We start from the raw sequence: 20,334 nt of genomic DNA, 5'->3' as shown, positions 1-20,334 counted from the left end.
AGGTAACTTGCCCCGACCTGGAATCGAACCCGGGCCACCTGGTTTCGCGGCTAGACATGCTAACCGTTACTCCACAGGTGTGGACCAGGTGATAGTAAATTAAAACATTGTTACCTTATGTTTTGTTTAATTGAGTATTTTTCTTTACCGAACATACTCAGAAAGTCCACCGTCAACTTCATTGTACTTCGCAGTTCTTGTAGACAGTTGCTGTGTTGCTGATCTGAGCTGATTCGGACATTCCTTACTTGAGCACAAGCATGTGAAATGCGAGCGAGAAGTTTCTCCCTTGTTTCCACTTTGCGCCTGTAGACTTCGCTTTTAAACCAACCCCAAATACAGTAATCCAATGAAGTAAGGTCGGGTGACCTCGGTGGCCAAGAAATGACTCCACCGCGACCGATCCAACGCCCAGGATACTTACAACCTAACGTTTTGGTTGCGTCCGCATGTGAGTGCTGATGAAGGAAATGACGTCCGTGATTTTCAAACAACTGTAAGTCAGATACTGTTAAGAATAGTGCATATGTTCATATAAACTTTCTTGTTCAGAATCACCAATATTATCACCCCTCACACCATGTACTTTTCCTCCGCATGTAAAATGCGAGCGATAAGTTCCGTCCTTGTTTCCACTTTGCGCTTGTAGACTTCGTTCTTAAACCATCCACAAACACAGTAATCCAATGAAGTAAAGTCGGGTGACCTCCCTGGCCTAGGAATGACTCCACCGCGACCGATCCAATGCCCAGGATACTTACAACCTAACATTTTGGTTGCGTCCGCATGTGAGTGCTGATGAAGGAAATGACGTCCGTGATTTTCAAACAGCTGTAAGTCAGATACTATTAAGAACAGTGCATATGTTCATATAAACTTTCTTGTTCAGAATCACCAATATTATCACCACTCACGCCATGTACTTTTCCTCCTGACTCATTCTGTATTTAATTTACACTGCTATTGTTAATTGCAGACTGATTTCACAAAATTACGAACAATAATCGCTATTAGTGGCTTGATAAAATTGTGTTTACTGATTTATGACCACCTGCGTTACACAGTGTTGGACCTCCTTTCGCCTGCAGTACGGCATGTACGTACCATAGCAAGAATTCCACAATGTGTCTGTATATTCAATCACGGTGTTTGTATGCAATCCATAGTGCAGGTATGGAGGTAAGGGATATAACCAACATTCCACAAAACCCACAGGTGCTCAATAGGGTTGAGATCTGGGGAGAGAGTCATTTCGCGTGATGGAAAGCATCATAGGTATTCTATTACAGAAATAGATGTACCGAAGTGTTTTGCCCCACAGTTTTCTCTTTAGGAAACTTAGCAAAATCTCCAGCATTCCCTTTCACGGCAATACAACCAATGCAGGGATCCTTGACCATGCTAACACTTCCCGCTATACTTTACTTGCGTCACTGTTACGCATGCTTTCATTTTCACCGTAATGGTCATAATGCAGTGATCATACAGTATTTATCTGAATGTGTAGGCTTAACACTTACTTTTACAATTGTTGCTCCATAATATTGCTCTGATTATGACAGCTAGAGTGACGCATAAGAATACAACAGCAATAAGATGAATTAGGAACTTCTTTCTTCTAAGGATACTGCATACATTCATGATCTGCAATAAAAACATAGGCTATATGATAACGATTGAAGCACGTATGGCCTAAAGACTCTTTGTAATTTTGCCAATTTTTTTATAGAGTTTTAATGTTTTTATATTGAGTTATTAATTGATTATCATCCCTACACAAATTTAAAAAAAAGAAATTCAATAAAAACCCTACCCAAAAAAAAAACAAATATATTTCATGTGATGATTAACTTACACCATATCAAACTCCAAGTTGTGAAACTTGAAATCTTACTTTGAGAGACGAACAAAGCCTAAGGGTGTTCGAGAATAAGATGCTTAGGAATATATCTGTGGCTAAAGGCGATGAAGTTACAGGGAGAAAGTTACAAAACGCAGAACTGCACGCATTATATTCTTCACCTAACATAATTAGGAACATTAAATCCAGACGTTTGAGCTGGGCAAAACTTGTAGTATGTATGAGTGAATACAGAAATGCATATAGAGTATTAGTTGGAAGACCTGAAGGAAAAGTACTTTTGGGGAGGCAAAACGTAGATGGGAGGATAATATTAAAATGGATTTGAGTGAGATGGGATATGATGATATGGACTGGATTAATCTTGCTCTGGTGATTATTTTTCACTCTTAATCAAGTCTTTTCGGTAGGTTCATGATAAAATCGCTGTTACTGGTTTTTATCACTATAATAATGTACCAAGAACACCTGCACCATTTCTTTAAATGTATTAAAAGTGTTTTTAAATAGCTACATACCTATCTATAAATAAAAGCAAAATAGAGGAAATTTTCTTCCACCTCCAATAACTGTACGGGATTTAATATTAGGCTTTATGTTGTAAGATTTTATCTAGTAGACCTATATTTCAATAAGTAGTGTTTTCTAAGTGATTTAATAAATTTAATGATCTGTTAAACTGGTTAAATTTATAGAGTTCTATCTTGCATGAATCTGAAAATACAGAGTGTCTCAAGGGAATGTAAAGTTTTTCAGGATAATACAGTTTGGGTTAACCATGAACTGATAAACCTACGAATATGTTCGAAATGTAATAGTTGGGAAATGATTGATGGCCGAACTTTCAAATGGAGAGAGGCATTATAGACGAATTTCTACTTTTTAGAACATTGTGTTATGATACATTATTGCAAATGCTGCACCTTTTGTTGTTCCAGTAAGTTTATTTCATAATGAAGTACAAACTCGGTAAGGAAATAAAATAATCACAAAAGGCAAATTACTAAGTTTGCCGTTCTTATGGATTCTATGAATTGTAAACTCTTAACAGGTGCCAGTAACGTTCCTCTTTCTAACTTCAGTGAAACACTTCGTAGCTTGCTAGTTTCAGGTAACACCCGGTAAGCGCGGGAAGCACAGATAGATGGAACCCTTAGGTTGCGAAAACGTCGTCTCCATTTAACAGTACAAAATCCATAAACACGAATTAAATGTCAAATGAACGCGCATTCAATTTATTATATTTATTTATTTATTTATTTATTTATTTATTTATTTATTTTAATAATTTGTAACAAAATATAATATAAACAGATAAAAATTTAGTTCACCCCTGAAGGAGTAGAACTCGTGTTCAAGGACGGATTCCTGAATTTAAATTAAGAAGTATATAATACAATTTGTCCCATGTTCACTACACAAGAAGAATATATAAATTTAAATTTCCTCATGCCTCTGTTTAGTTCTTAGTTTTTAGTTCTTTAAGGATTTTGTTTAGTTCCTTCATTAGATTTAATTTTAAGTTGTATTAAGTTAATTGTTTTAATCTTGAGGTTGTGTTTAGGTAAAATATAAGTTGTCTATGTACCTGTCATTCGCATAAATAGATAAATTTAAAATTTTTCATTATTTATAAAATCTATATATATATAACTTTTTAAATTTAATACTAGAACTTTTATAATTGACAAGATTAGGATATTTTAATATAAATTTATTATATATTCTTGGGCCTAAATTACTACTGTGTTTAAATACTGTAGGAGTGTTGCATTTTGGTTCAAACAATCTTAAAGAATTCCTACCTTTTGTTTCAAAATTATTTGGATTTTTATGTATGAATTTTATAAATACAATATAATAAATGTGTCTGATTTTAAGAACAAAAAACAAAAGGCTATTATCATAAATCCAACTATACGCATGGAGAGAGATCTAAACCAAGCTCATCAGGTTGATCATGAAAAGAGGGCCATTTATGAACCTTGTATTCCCTACCTTAGTGCCAAGTATAACATCCCTCTCTTCAATTGGTCAGTGACAGGTTTATTTTTTTGGTGCTCGGAGTTCTTTACCAAAATTTACATATAATTTTTTAAAACATTTATCAATATCATCTTTTGAAATTCAAAAAATCATCTCGCAAATTCTCAAAGATTCCCTGCAGATTATACAATTTCATTTATACCACTCAGAAGGCCTTAATTCAGAATATGCTAATTTTAAATAAAATCTTTTTTTTTTATCAGTATAATTTAGTCACCTTCTAAGATTTTATTTTGCAATTGATAATCAATAGTGCTTAATTGTTATACTTTATTTTTATAACACTATTCATATTTAATTAATTGTATTTGTTTGCTATTCATTTCCGGATCCTCGTGGTCATCCTTAATTAAGGCCGGATGAGTTTGTCTCTCTCTCTCTCTATAACAAAGTCAGAAAACAATTTTTGAGATGGATGTATATGTTGCTCAGGTATTGCGGTGCCCAGATGCTGTCGTGTGCAAAAGATTTGGCGCAACACGTCATGTATAAAACATGGAACCGCAAGACTTTCCAATATTTCTCCCCTTAATTTATCCCCAATCAGACTTCGGACGTAGCTATTTCAGGTTAAATAGATGTAGATTAACCACTACTGGGTGTTCAGTTCAAAGTGTATCATGGCTCGCTGTATGCCGTCATGTGGCTAGTCGTTGAGCCTAGAGAATTCAATCTTCCTACACTTCCACAGAGGCGTATTACTTATGTGCCAGAGAAGTTGCCTAGCAAGTACGGCGTTCATTCTGAAGAGTACTTACCGATACGTACGGTAACACTTGTAGTGGCAGGAATGTGAACTGTTTGAAAACACGTACTGAGGTGAGTTTTTTTTCTTACTGTCGGGATATGGGGAGAGGGTTAAGACGATTACTTACGTATTTGTTGACATTAACTTCGACGGTCAACATGGACACGGAGCATTTGATTTGTATTGTGGAATGTTGTCGTACGCAAACGATGATAACAAATACCCTGCGTACGACTTGCCCGAGCAAAACACAGTTCGAAAGAGGTTATGGTAGCACACAGACCGTACAGACCGCCATCTGTTGCTACGACGTTCAAGTTATACCGTACACGTTCTCAAGTTCACATTGAACGCCTTGATTAATAGGCAACTTCTCTGACATAAAAGCTGAAACTCGCTTCAAATCGCTGACTCACAACAGTGACGTCATGAAACACTTTGAAATGAACACCCAGTATATTAATCTGAATTATTTTACATTCCTCCTGAGACAACCTGTATATTATAATTGTGAAAATTATTACAATTTCAGAAGTAAACAATCAAAGACAAAACACATCTAGACTTGTAGAACTACAGTAAAAACTGGTAAAATAACTGACTATCAATAATTAACCAGACAATAACCTGCTGTACTCTGACTCAAGTGGTAGGTGACATGCAATACGAAGACCCTTGCAAGCTGGCGAAGATCAAGACGACGTCCCACGTGACCCACTGCGATAGGTACTACGCCTGCTACGACGGACAGCCCCTCGAGTTTGACTGCCCTAACGGACTAGTGTATGTCGGCAAGGGGCAAAAGGGACCCTTCGACGGAGTCTGCGACTATGACTTCAACGTGGACTGCACGGGCAGGGAGAAGAGGAGTAAGTGAAGGCAGAGGTGACCAGGTGACATCGGTGATGGGGCAGCGCACGATATGGCAATGCTTCCTTATGGAGAGTAAGTGTTGGCTCTCTTCTACAAATGAAGTCTTTATTATGAACTGCATAGTGGGAGAATCATTGCATGACATGAAATTTGCTTTGTTTATATTTTTAAGTGAAATAATTTCCGTGCAAAACTCTGTGTACTTCGTTAAAACAGTAATTTGAAAATAACCGCTAAAAAGAAGCTACTGTATTCCAAGGAACAAGTTTGTCTCTAATAATATTACTAGAGCTTTTCATTTATGTAGAGAAAATCACAACTCCACTGGATTTAATTGACTGTTTCGCTTTAGAATATGCAATTAGGAAAGTTCAGGATAACAGGCAGGGTTTGGAATTGAACGGGTTACATCAGCTTCTTGTCTATGCGGATGACGTGAATATGTTAGGAGAAAATACACAAACGATTAGGGAAAACACGGAAATTTTACTTGAAGCAAGTAAGCGATAGGTTTGGAAGTAAATCCCGAAAAGACAAAGTATATGATTATGTATCGTGACCAGAATATTGTACGAACTGGAAATATAAAAATTGGAGATTTATCCTTCGAAGAGGTGAAAAAATTCAAATATCTTGGGGCAACAGTAACAAATATAAATGACACTCGGGAGGAAATTAAACGCAGAATAAATATGGGAAATGCGTGTTATTATTCGGTTGAGAAGCTCTTATCATCCAGTCTGCTGTCAGAAAATCTGAAAGTTAAAATTTATAAAACAGTTATATTACCGCTTGTTCTGTATGGTTGTGAAACTTGGACTCTCACTCTGAGAGAGGAACATAGGTTAAGGGTGTTTGCGAATAAGGTGCTTAGGACAATATTTGGGGCTAAGCGGGATGAAGTTACAGGAGAATGGAGAAAGTTACACAACGCAGAACTGCACGCATTGTATCCTTCACCTGACATAATTAGGAACATTAAATCCAGACGTTTGAGATGGGCAGGGCATGTAGCACGTATGGGCGAATCCAGAAATGCATATAGAGTGTTAGTTGGGAGACCGGAGGGAAAGAGACCTTTAGGGAGGCCGAGACGTAGATGGGAGGATAATATTAAAATGGATTTGAGGGAGGTGGGATATGATGATAGAGACTGGATTAATCTTGCACAGGATAGGGACCGCTGGCGGACTTATGTGAGGGCGGCAATGAACCTTCGGGTTCCTTAAAAGCAATTTGTAAGTAATTAAGTTACACGATTAGAAGAAATTATATAAAGATGAGAAGAATTAAAGTACTCTAATACAATAAAATATTAATTAACTTACAAAAATACCGTACTAAACTGTCTTGAAAATTCGATGAAAGAGTAATGGAACGGAGAAAAATTCTCTCCGGCATTGGAATTTGAACCCAGGTTTTCAGCTCTACGTGTTGATGCTTTATTCACTAAGCCAAACCGGATTCCTATCCCGGTGTCGGATCGAATCGTCTGAGTTTAAGTTCCACTTCGTGATTTAAGACGGCGCTTATTCCGTCTGATCCCGGCCAATCATTCACTCATAACGAGTGCACCTCTGCACATATGTGGACATTGTCCAACGTTCATAGATATTTATGACGTAATGCAGAGGGCAGGGCACTAGAGGGAACCCAAGAGGTGGAACTTAAACTGAGACGATTCGATCCGACACCGGGATGCGAATCCGGTGTGGCTTAGTGGATAAAGCATCAGCACGTAGAGCTGAAAACCCGAGTTCAAAACCCGGTGCCGGAGAGAATTTTTCTCCGTTCCACTGCTCTTTCATCGTATGATGACGCAGAATATCTGCATGGAAACTTCATATGTACTTCGGTACATTAAATAATATATATATATATATGTCTTGAAAATGTATTGTTATACTATCCCATCACAAATATTCCGCTAGGTGGCAGTAGTGTGTTATGATTCTCTTGTTTCCACTTGTACCAACCATACAATCTTCATTGAACTTCAAGGCTTTGTTGATTCAGTTGCATTTCATTTCAATTATCAGTATATATTAAACAATCTCTGATACGTGACTATCCATAATCTCTTACAGGAAAAGCTCTAACATAACCTAAAAATAATATAAACAAGATAAATGATAGAAGAGTTTTAATTAAGAATGATAAAATAAACATGAATCATTTTAAAAGGTACAATTATCGAAAGTACATTGTTGGCAAACAAATGCTAGGGTGGTAATGAAAACAAATGCTAGGCAGATGATAAAAAATTGTAGGATAAGCTGCCATGATTGGTTGAAGCACGTCGTTCCGCACTGTTTTATTGGTTAAAAGTAGTATGACGTAGTAAAAATGTAATAGTGGACATCGTCGCGATATGGTGTAATACAGTGCATTTATGTTGTAATGAAATCGATAATTGTAAGATATGATAATAATCATAATCAGTGCCTGTCAGATTCATTTTATAATTTATCTGTAGTTACGAGCGTTAATGCAATCTTCAGTATTACTACTCATAGACCACGGTATTTAATTTTAACAACGATTAACGTAATCGTCTTGGTAGGTCGTAATAAATCTCTCTCTGTGAAACACCTGTGTGTCCAACTTTCTATTTCTTTTTTGTCCTACACGTTATCGGAACAAGATGAGCATATTACCAGTCGCCAGGCATTTAACCCGCTAAATGGTTTATAACGGGATCTCATCTTCTACTTGAAAGTGAAAGTGTTTCAGGTTTTTGTAAGTCTGGTCTCGTGTAACTGTTAACCGGCAGACATGTCTGCTTGCAATCTGCAGCCTCAGCTCTGTAGCAGCCACCAGAACTTGTCCTGCGTTCCTGTAGTCGCTTCAGAAGTCTGCATACTATTTTTCTCTTTTGTGATGGTGGATGATTTGCCCATTAAATTTGACCCCTAACGTATGTGAAATGGTATTTCTATCGATCACCCACCTGCATTATCATACCCAAGTATGTTATATTTATTTACACTTATCTGACTGTAATCTTGAATTGTAACCACAACGAAACACAAAATAACTATTTTGTACTAATATTAATATTAATACTGATATTAATTAATTATTAGTATGTTCAAATTTCACTAGCTTCCAGTAACCGGCTCAGAAATCTAGTACAATTTTAATTCCATGAAACTCCAGTACCAACGTCTGTCTTAGCTACCAACATAACAGTTACAAAATCGCTACCATTTGTAGTATTTGTCTGTATCGAAAATCGAAGATAATTCCCCGCAAATTTCTTTATTCACTAACATCTGTAGTCTATCGTATTGTTTACAGTTTAGTAACTATGCACAAGCTACAGTTGTGGAATTTTGAGCTGTATAATTACGGATAGTGTAGTCTTCCATCATATTACAGTGATTATCAGCAGAGACCGAAAGTTTAGGCATTATGAATCATTAAAATAGGCAGGCAAAAAGGCATCATAAATAGCTAAAATAGGCAGTCAAAAAGGCATCATAAATAGCTAAAATAGGCAGGCAAAAAGGCATCATAAATAGCTAAAATAGGCAGGCAAAAAGGCATCATAAATAGCTAAAATAGGCAGGCAAAAAGGCTTCATAAATAGCTAAAATAGGCAGGCAAAAAGGCTTCATAAATAGCTAAAATAGGCAGGCAAAAAGGCATCATAAATAGCTAAAATAGGCAGGCAAAAAGGCATCATAAATAGCTAAAATAGGCAGGCAAAAAGGCATCATAAATAGCTAAAATGGGCAGGCAAAAAGGCATCATAAATAGCTAAAATAGGCAGGCAAAAAGGCATCATAAATAGCTAAAATAGGCAGGCAAAAAGGCATCATAAATAGCTAAAATAGGCAGGTAAAAAGGCATCATAAATAGCTAAAATAGGCAGGCAAAAAGGCATCATAAATAGCTAAAATAGGAAGGCAAAAAGGCATCATAAATAGCTAAAATAGGCAGGCAAAAAGGCATAATAAATAGCTAAAATAGGCAGGCAAAAAGGCATCAAATAGCTAAAATAGGCAGGCAAAAAGGCATCATAAATAGCTAAAATATGCAGGCAAAAAGGCATCATAAATAGCTAAAATGGGCAGGCAAAAAGGCATCATAAATAGCTAAAATAGGCAGGCAAAAAGGCATCATAAATAGCTAAAATAGGAAGGCAAAAAGGCATCATAAATAGCTAAAATAGGTAGGCAAAAAGGCATCATAAATAGCTAAAATAGGCAGGCAAAAAGGCATCATAAATAGCTAAAGTAGGCAGGCAAAAAGGCATCATAAATAGCTAAAATAGGTAGGCAAAAAGGCATTATAAATAGCTAAAATAGGCAGGCAAAAAGGCATATAAATAGCTAAAATAGGCATGCAAAAAGGCATCATAAATAGCTAAAATAGGCAGGCAAAAAGGCATCATAAATAGCTAAAATTGGTAGGCAAAAAGGCATCATAAATAGCTAAAATAGGTAGGCAAAAAGGCATATAAATAGCTAAAATAGGCAGGCAAAAAGGCATCATAAATAGCTAAAATAGGCAGGCCAAAAGGCATAATAAATAGCTAAAATAGGCAGGCAAAAAGGCATCATAAATAGCTAAAATAGGCAGGCAAAAAGGCATCATAAATAGCTAAAATAGGCAGGCAAAAAGGCATCATAAATAGCTAAAATAGGTAGGCAAAAAGGCATCATAAATAGCTAAAATAGGCAGGCAAAAAGGCATCATAAATAGCTAAAATAGGCAGGCAAAAAGGCATCATAAATAGCTAAAATAGGTAGGCAAAAAGGCATCATAAATAGCTAAAATAGGCAGGCAAAAAGGCATCATAAATAGATAAAATAGGCAGGCAAAAAGGCATAATAAATAGCTAAAATAGGCAAAAAGGCATAATAAATAGCTAAAATAGGCAAAAAGGCATAATAAATAGCTAAAATAGGCAGGCAAAAAGGCATATAAATAGCTAAAATACTCAATAAAAGGCAATTACAAAAACGTTGCACTAGACCCATAACCTTGCACTTTCCACAAAGGGATTTCGGCAGCAAGAAAAGCTTTACATAAGTGGAATGAAAATTGAGATTTTCGACTCGATGTTGCAATTACTGTTGGAAGCAAAGAAATCTTCTTCCCAGTAGCCTTGGAAAGTGCATTTTTGTGTTTGGTTGTACTGATATGTTGCGATATGAAATATTTAGCTAGCTACAACAACGTCGCAATGAAAACTGAAAGAAAAATAACCGTTAAAAATAACGTTAGACCCGCACTCATTGTTGCCTTGTCAAATAAATACAAGCGATAATTAAAACGCTCACTGTTATACATTTTTGCACGGCAGCACTCATTGTTGCAAAGAGAATATGAACTGACTGAAAGACAATAATATACATTCGGTGAAGTCACTTTCATTGTAGGGGTTATAGAAATACATTAAAATATACCTATAGGCAATATTTAATAATAAATTAATAAATAATAGATGAATAATCAAATAAAGGCAAAAAAGCATTTATTTTGTAAATTAGGCATTTATATTAAAAAAGGCAGAAAAGGGAAACATACAGAGGTGTGAAAATTATTAGAATAATCTTAATTTTAAAGGTTTTTTTTAATAGTTCCTTCACAAATATTAATTGAATTGATGAATATTGGTATATGTTACTATACTGATGTAGGATATATTTACTACTAACAATGCCGGAAAGCATTGTTGTACATTGGTATTTTTCTTATTTTACAATTGTTATGGGAATTAAGAAATTATTATATTATGTTGGCGGAATTGGAAACATAAAAAATTATATGCACAAAACAGATGTATACGTTCATTTGAACCTTCACAACAATGTAAACGCAAAGAACAATTTGTTTAAAGCATTTCTTAATTAATGTTTGATGTTTCCAATTCCGCCAACATAATATAATAATTTCTGAATTCCCATAACAATTGTAAAATAAGAAAAATACCAATGTACAACAATGCTTTCCGGCATTGTTAGTAGTAAATATATCCTACATAAGTATAGTAATATTATATACCAATATTATCAATTCAATGAATATTTGTGAAGGAACTATTAAAAAACCTTTAAAATTAAGATTATTCTAATAATTTTCACACCTCTGTAAAATTGTGACGTTTCAATCACAAAGGTATAATTCGCACAGATTTACTTTCAAAATGAAGATAGAGTTAACACATTTAAAAAGGCATTTTGCCAAAGTTCCGGTCTCTGATTATCAGTCTTATTATTAGATTGAGGATTAAATTCCTGTCTAACGAAATGGATTCATAAGATACAATAAAATCTTTAGTATCAATTCCTTCGGAATGAAAGTAAGCTGGAAGCTCAGTCTCGTAGACTTATAACATATAAATGAAGCAGGATATGGGAAATGCCTGTTATTATTCGGTTGAGAAGCTTTTGTCATCCAGTCTGCTCTGGAGAAAACTGGAAGTTAGAATTTGTAAAACAGTTATGTTATCGATTGTTCTGTAAGTATGGTTGTGTAACTTCGACTCTTACCTTGACAGAGGAACAGAGGTTAAGGGCATTTGAGAATGAGGTGCTTAGGAAAATATTTGGAGCTAAGAGGGATGAAATTACAGGAGAATGGAGAAAGTTACACATCGTAGAACTGCACGCATTGTATTCTTCACCTAACATAATTAGGAACATTTTAAATCCAGACGTTTGAGATGGGCAGGTCATGTAGCACGTATTAATGAATCCATAAATTCATATAGAGTGTTTGTTGGGAGAGCTGAGGGGAAAAAGACCTTTGGGGAGGCCGAGACGTATTTTGGGGGATGATATTAAAGTGGATTTGAGGTAGATGGGATATGATGGTAGGGACTGGATTAATCTTGCTCAGGATTGGGACCGATGGCGGGCTTATGTGAGGGCGGCAATGAACCTCCCGATTCTCTATAAGCCATTTGTCTCTTCCTAGCTCGTCATATGTGCATCACAGGATGCTCTTTCAAATGGTGTATGAATTGTTTGAAAGTTTTCTTAACGTTGAGTGATGTTCCCTTGTCGGATGATAGATGTCCATAGTAGTTGATTAAGCGTCGTAGAATAACCAATAAAAAATAAAAAGGTGAAGCGGATCAACCGCAAATCAATCTCAAACCACATGAACGCATGCGCGTTAAGATAGTTGTGCTTTAGTTTTATCCATTGGACTGGCACACACGTACTTTTTGCACTAATATTTTATGTTTCCATGATTAACTTACCTATATTTGGTTATTAAAATGTATTGTGAAATTTAGTTGCATCTTCAGTATACGAGATTATTTTACTCGTACAGTACATGAGCGTTCGTGTAGGGATGGTTTCAAATAAATTTCTAACCTATAATTGCTAATCATGAGCAATAGTTGAGGTTGGAACAGTTTTCAAACAATCACGAACTCTTTAAGAAACAAACCTGTAATTAAAATTGTAGTTCATCTTTAATCTTGCGTACACTAATTTTAACACTTAAGTACAAATGATTGATGAAATGGCAAACTTACTAGTGTTAATTATATTTAACACTATATAATTAACACTACTGTTCTCCAACCAGGAGATCAACCGTGAAAGGAATGTGCTTACTATTGCGTCATCTATTGGAACGAAGTAGATAGATAATATTACCGTTATAACGTCAGTTTAAAAACCATGCGCTCTCCTGCATATGTTATTTCCTGTATGGAGAGATTAAAAGACCAGGAGATTAACAGTGATCTAATTTTGTAACTAGGGTAGTATCAATATGTGCGTATCAATGTTATGGTTTGTGTTGTGAGAGCTAGCCAATAGAGATAAGAATACCCACGTGTGTAACCTTATGACATCTTATGACATCAACATTCAGTCACAGCATTACCCCGCTTCGTCTCATTCCCCAAAGACTTTCTCGTGGTTGGAGTACAGTAGTAAGTTTGCCATTTTATCAATCATTTAAAATTGCAGGGAAAGCCAGAGCATTTGGAAGCTTTGACCATAAATGAGAAATAAATAGCTATCTGATTCAACTACAGTTGCTCCATAATAATAAAATAACAATTCATCTGTTACGCAATTTACTTCCATGTGCCAATGCAAGAAACAGTCGCTCTCTTGTTTCTATGAAAGCGTCACTGTCAGTGTGAGTCATTGTGAAGGTATCAGATCGTGTCCCCAAGTATAGATTTTTGCTCTATTACTCATCGCACCTGTTGTCGCCAACAGTTGGTCGATTTCTAGTATGTTCCACGTAAGTAGGTTGACGAGAGCGTAAAAGTTGCACGTGGCGCAATGGACGTCCCTCTAACCTTGCGTAGTAATTTTCTTCAAGCCTTATTAAAATGTACAGACAATTAATTGTATTGTTACGCCGACTCGATCACACCACAACGAATGCGTTCCACGCCCAAGGCCGCTCGTAGTTCAGTCACTGACCTGAGTCTTCTTACCAAGGATTCATCTCAGACGTCTCTAAAGGCTCATTCACAATGAAAATTAAACATAACGTAAGCGTTAACTTAAGAATGTAAACGTTACGGTAAAATCAAGAAGTCATACCATCATTCACGATGGGAACATAAACATTACAGCAAACATACTTGGTAACCATGGAAACATAACAACGACGCCATTTCCTCATATTCTGTCGTATACTTCAGCGCTCCACGATTGTGTTCTGTTTGCAAATCACGTAAGCATAAGCATGAAAGTTTGGAGTTTGCAATCTTTCATGTTAACGTCTTATAGTAATGTTTATGTCAATGTTTATGTGAATCATTGTGAATGATCCCATTTGGTAACCTGGGCGCAAACTTCTGTTTATGTTACGGTTATGTTTAATTTTCATTGTGAATGGGCCTTAAGATTTGTGTGGTATATCTTTCCTCCGAACGATTCCTGTTTGCCCGACATTTCCATCCTCCAAGTTTTCATTATTTTCATCTTATTGCTTCAACGTATATAATTTAATTTGTAATTTTTGTGAATTCTCACTTTTGTTTCGAATTGCCAAGTAGATTAGTGGCATAACATTATTGTGAAATAAGTGTATTTTAAATGTTCATTCTTATATCTCGAATTTTGGAAGGAATATCTCAAAGGATTTATATTACATTTAAATTAGAGATAAGCTTTTATACGTACAGTACACATTATCCTGATGGCTTTTACGTGTAACTGGAGGCTTGACACTGCCAAGTGCCAACACCGCGTTTTCTGCACCTTGTTGTCCTATAAAGCAAAAACGTTCCAGTAAACATTAGAGTTGGGCAACACGATTCTTTTTCAGAAGTCGATTCCAACGATTCAATCACACATTACGAATCGATTCTAACGATTCGTTCACGATTCTTCTCAGTCTGCGATTCCAACTATTCTTTTGAATCGTCGCAAGACACTTTCCTTTGCAAACCACGCGTAGAACAAAAACGTTCTACATCTCTCTCATAGATGGCATAAGAGGCGAGACATTGGATTGTCTCTTTCTCATTGGCTGGAACCATTCAGTATGAACTCCATTAGTCTGCAAAATTACCCAAGATAATGTCTCTAAATTATAATTTATCAACTGAACCTTATTATGAAGTACATTTTTTGCATTACATCTCTATTTAACTATGCAAATTTCAGGTTTGTGTTCATTATTTTCCATACTTAACAAATGCAGTACATATTTTGATTTCACTCTCGCTCGGGAGCATTCGACACGGTTCGGAAATGTCCGTTGACAGGTTACATCAAACAACGAATAGAATCGTGGGTTACGATACCATGCCGATTCCTTCATATTCTTTTGAATGACGATTCGTTACGATTCTTTTGAACGACGATTCGTTGATACCACGAATCGATTCTTACGATTCTTTATTATTAGTCGTTGGAATGAACGATTCGTTCACGAATCGACCCAACTCTAGTAAACATGGATCCGTAAATTACCCGTTTACGATATGCTGCACTGGAAGTCTCTTCTTCGTTATTACACCGTCTACACATGATCTCTAGTTGTCTTCTCAAGTAAAAATGACCTGGAAATATTGCTGTCACCATACACGCTTTCTATTTAGTGACAGAAGTTATTTCCTGAAGTCTGACCGTGAAAACTCAATGAGAAATTTAACCTGTGTCATAGTTTTACAGTGACGTAATTAAAACAAAAGCTGTCGTGGTATACACAGTGGATAAGATACAATTTCAGCGCTGCAAAGTAGCGATGGTCGGTGTTATGATCCCATTTAAGAGCACAAATATTTTTTCAGTTTTTTTAGTGCTTTTCACATGTCGAGGAAGTTACACTTTTTATTATATCGAAAATATCCTTTATGGCTTGGAGAAAAATCTTGCTGCAGTTAAAAAGTTGTCGGTAGTAAATCTTGAAAGTTATCTAATAGTAAATTAACAGATACACTTGTCTATATTTTCTTGTTGCTTTTTATTCATATACTCGTACGTGTTTTAAATTGTCAATAGTTGAATGTTATGTTACTACAGGGTCATCATTTTATTTTTACTAACATTTCTAATACTAACCTGGCTATACCTTTGGATTAACGATTGAGAACCGGAAATACCCTTTGCTATCCCTCTTTCACGACTGGAGTTCGATGATACTGGCGTAAAATACAAACAAATCACTTAACTAGGTATAGGAGGGAAGAAAAGTAGTTCATCCATTTACGTAAAGTAGGAAATATCGAGATTTTGAGTTTGATAATTTTCATTAGGTTTCTCTTTAATAAAAATACAATACTGTATTAACAATAAGTGTTTTTACTTACGAACTGAGCTATCCATTCGGACGTATTCATTATGCAGTGTATATTATACTGCCTACAGCACATTAGCGTACAATATAGAGAATGAAGTTAAATTGAAAAATAATCATAATGTGGATATTTAAACACATTTTTGAAAATGGTGGCCGTTCATATCGATACAGGCTTCAGTTTTTTTTGCATATTATCGCACTATAGACTATTGTACCTAATTCCAATTACCAGTTTTGTCCTTCGTACTAGTAACTCATGTTGAAATAATTCTGTACTTGCTCTATAAAAAATTACCTTACGTACTTCTACTTCTGCCCGATTCGAAAAGATAAAATTACTCAGATATGCTATCTACTGTCCGTCCAAGTGGTTTTGTCGCAGGATCGTAGAAAGGGGGAAAATCACGTGACAGTTAGTTAATTAATTAACGAGGCTCTTTCATTTAAGTTATTTTAAGCAGTTGTATAATATTACGTAGACGTCCAATTCCTAACAGAAATTAATGTTTTCAGAAAAGAGCTAAGACAGCCCAGCCACTAGCCTTTATAGAGGGGAAGCAGAAGCAGGTGGGGGGACCGGGATGCGACGTAGGCAAACGGACGACAGTATCTGTGCGAGAATATGATTCAATATTGAAAGTTATTTCGTCACAGGAAAACGCGAACTTATTTCAGGGTACTGTTTGTGTTTACTATGACCGTAAGGCGACTTTGACTGTATACGCTTGGTTCTGTGTGGAGAACGGTTGGAAGTTTACTAGTAGAGGGGGTGGGAGTGAAGTACATTAAAAAAACTCAGGTACAATAAAAATTTAAGTAAAAATAAAATGATGTCCCTGTATTACTAGCCTATAGTATGTAGTCGTATACAAAAAGTTAAGAGTATTCTCTTTTTGGTAAATTGAATAATATTTTTTCATTACTAATTCATTTTTACTACTATTTTTACGAATACCGGTGTGTAAAATGTCTGTTTTGCATAACAAATTTCACCTAGATTTCAGTTCATGTAATGCATCTTTCATACTATAAAAGTAATTGTATCTACGAATATTAATATAATTAGCATTCTAATTATTTCAGAGTTTTGCAAGAGTGATAATTATTTCTTATCTTTCTCAGTTCGCTGCACAAAAATGTTGATTCGACGCAACCTCATTTCTCAAAATGTGGCTTAGAAATCCCGGTCACCAGGTTACCATGACTACTGCCGCTATTAAATTTACATTTTCATGTATTATACACCGAGTCTGCCTTTTTCTCTATGGGAATTTTATGAATTCTCTCCGTTCTTAACACCACATCTTTCCTGCAATTAAAATTTAAATTATGTATTTCTGCATTTCATGAATATTTTATGAAATAAAAATACTCACACTGACGCGACGCTCTGTCAGTAGACTTCTTTTATTAAATTAAGTTTTCAAACCGAGAATGTTTGTTAGCATCGTTGGGATTCTGACGCAGTACGGGAATAATGATAGCCTATGATTTAACCGTGACAACCAAACAGCTGAAAGTAGATATGTCTCAAAACTGCCTTTATTGTATTGAAACTAAGAGAATTGTTCTAGAACCGAAACCTAGCACACTTGGTGGGGCTTTCATCTGAGAAAATAGCCAATTGGGACAATTTACAGGAAACATTATGTTTAAATAATAACATGATTACACAATTCGCGTCTTTATTTATATTCTTCTGTAATACTATAGGCCTAAATGAAATTTTAAATGTCTATAATTCGGAAAGAGGCTTTCGAGTATTGCAGTGTGTTGGAACCTAAAATCTCCAAGGTTTTAGACTTCATACAAGTTCCACCCTCAGGACAAATTAGTACGACCCTAAAGGTCAGCTACTCTCTGTATAATGATTAAGGGGTTAGGTACAGCTTACAGCAGTTAAAATTTTGAAAATAATCAACATTTTTTCCTACATTACTGTATCTTGTACAACAATGAAAATTAATATGTGTAAAACACTGTCCTTCTGCTATATGAAAAACATACTTTTACGATTTTAAAAAAATATTTACATTTTTTTTTTTTTTTTCAAAATTCAGTTTACTGTGCAGTGATGAAGCGTTTCCCACATAACTCAAATGAAATGTTTGTGTGTATTTATGCATGTCATATCTAAAATATGATGCAAGGTCACTTCTCTACCTTTGATAGAATGTCTGAAAAAAAAATTAATTAATTTTTAAAAATGGTCAGGTATCAGTATTTTCTCCAAACACAAAATAAAAAAATGTTATTTATTAAGGAATGCAGTTGAAAGAGCATGATATTGTAAACATGAGTTTCAGCAATAAAATAAAAGAGAGAGAACAAGAAAAAAAAACAAGTTTATGAGTTATGAGGGAAACGCTTCATCACTGCACAGTGAACTGCCACCATATTTAATTTTGAAAAAATGTATATATATATATATATATATATATATTTTTTTTTAATCGTAAAAATATTTTTTTCATATAGCAGAAGGACAGTGTTTTACACATACCAATTTTCATTATTGTACAAGATACAGTAATAAAGGGAAAAAATGTTGAGTATTTCCAAAATTTTACTGCTGTAAGCGGGACCTAACCCCTTAAAGCTACACCTTCTGGTGCAAACATTATCTTATTACGACTAAACATTATTTGCAGGTACTGAAGAGATAGCGCCGATGCGTAAATATTATTTCCACAGTTTTCAATACCTTTAGTTTGATATCAACTTAAAAAAAAAAAATCTTTATCTCGCCATCATTAGGCCTATTATCTACTTTAAAGGTCCATTCCATTCCCTTTCTCATTACGATCTCGAAGCAAAATTCCATTCATAAATAATGGGACTATCTGGCATGTTGTCCATATGCTGTAAAATACCGCTGCAGGACAAATACAAGAAAAGAAATGCACACTTAATCCTGTGAGGAGAAAGAAACATAGCTCTCATTTCTCTGATGACTGTCGAACACGGGATCACTATATTTAGATGAGAGTTTTGTTTATATCCACGAAAAGTAATTCATACACCACTACTACTACTACTACTACTACTACTACTACTACTACTACTACTACTACTACTACTACTACTACTACTACTACTACTACTAATACTTACTTACAAATGGCTTTTAAGGAACCCGAAGGTTCATTGCTGCCCTCACATAAGCCCGCCAGCGGTCCCTATCCTGTGCAAGATTAATCCAGTCTCTATCATCATACCCCACCTCCCTCAAATCAATTTTAATATTATACTCCCATCTACGTCTCGGCCTCCCTAAAGGTCTTTTTCCCTCCGGTCTCCCAACAAACACTCTATATGCATTTCTGGATTCGCCCATACGTGCTACATGCCCTGCCCATCTCAAACGTCTGGATTTAATGTTCCTAATTATGTCAGGTGAAGAATACAATGCGTGCAGTTCTGTGTTGTGTAACTTTCTCCATTCTCCTGTAACTTCATCCTGCTTAGCCCCAAATATTTTCCTGAGCACCTTATTCTCAAACACCCTTAACCTATGTTCCTCTCTCAGAGTGAGAGTCCAAGTTTCACAACCATATAGAAGAACCGGTAATGTAACTGTTTTATAAATTCTAACTTTCAGATTTTTCGACAGCATACTGGATGATAAAAGCTTCTCAACCGAATAATAACACGCATTTCCCATATTTATTCTGCGTTTAATTTCCTCCCGAGTGTCATTTATATTTGTTACTGTTGCTCCAAGATATTTGAATTTTTCCACCTCTTCGAAGGATAAATCTCCAATTTTTATAGTTCCATTTCGTACAATATTCTGGTCACGAGACATAATCATATAACTACTACTACTACTACTACTACTACTACTACTACTACTACTAATAATAATAATAATAATAATAATAATAATAATAATAATAATAATAATAATAATATACTAGAATCTCGCTAATCCGGTTCTTAGCAAACCGACCTCCTTCTAGACTTACTTGCTATCACTTCTACTGTATTAGTTTTCTGGGATATTTGTATCGGTGCCGTGCATTATATTCTATTACTTATTATACAGTACGTACACACGCGT

The 20,334-nt window shown here is 35.4% G+C and overlaps 1 protein-coding gene across 2 annotated transcripts in view; it reads left to right on the top strand.

Annotated features, from left to right (window-relative positions):
• The window catches only part of LOC138709515 (protein obstructor-E-like), a 117,782-nt gene that overhangs the window by 63,619 nt on the left and 33,829 nt on the right, over positions 1-20,334 (top strand). The window contains exon 2 of one of the 2 annotated variants that reach the window (XM_069840336.1): positions 5,303-5,524. The exons of the other annotated variant lie outside the window; for it this stretch is intronic. Coding sequence (XP_069696437.1) covers positions 5,303-5,524 — 222 coding nt within the window. The remainder of the gene's footprint in view (positions 1-5,302; positions 5,525-20,334) is intronic. 2 annotated transcript variants of the gene reach the window in all.

Source organism: Periplaneta americana, chromosome 11 (genome assembly GCF_040183065.1).
Source record: "Periplaneta americana isolate PAMFEO1 chromosome 11, P.americana_PAMFEO1_priV1, whole genome shotgun sequence".
NCBI classification, from domain to species: Eukaryota; Metazoa; Arthropoda; class Insecta; order Blattodea; family Blattidae; genus Periplaneta; species Periplaneta americana.
Note: the sequence above shows the minus strand (reverse complement) of the source record. Positions and strands in the feature narration are given on the sequence as shown.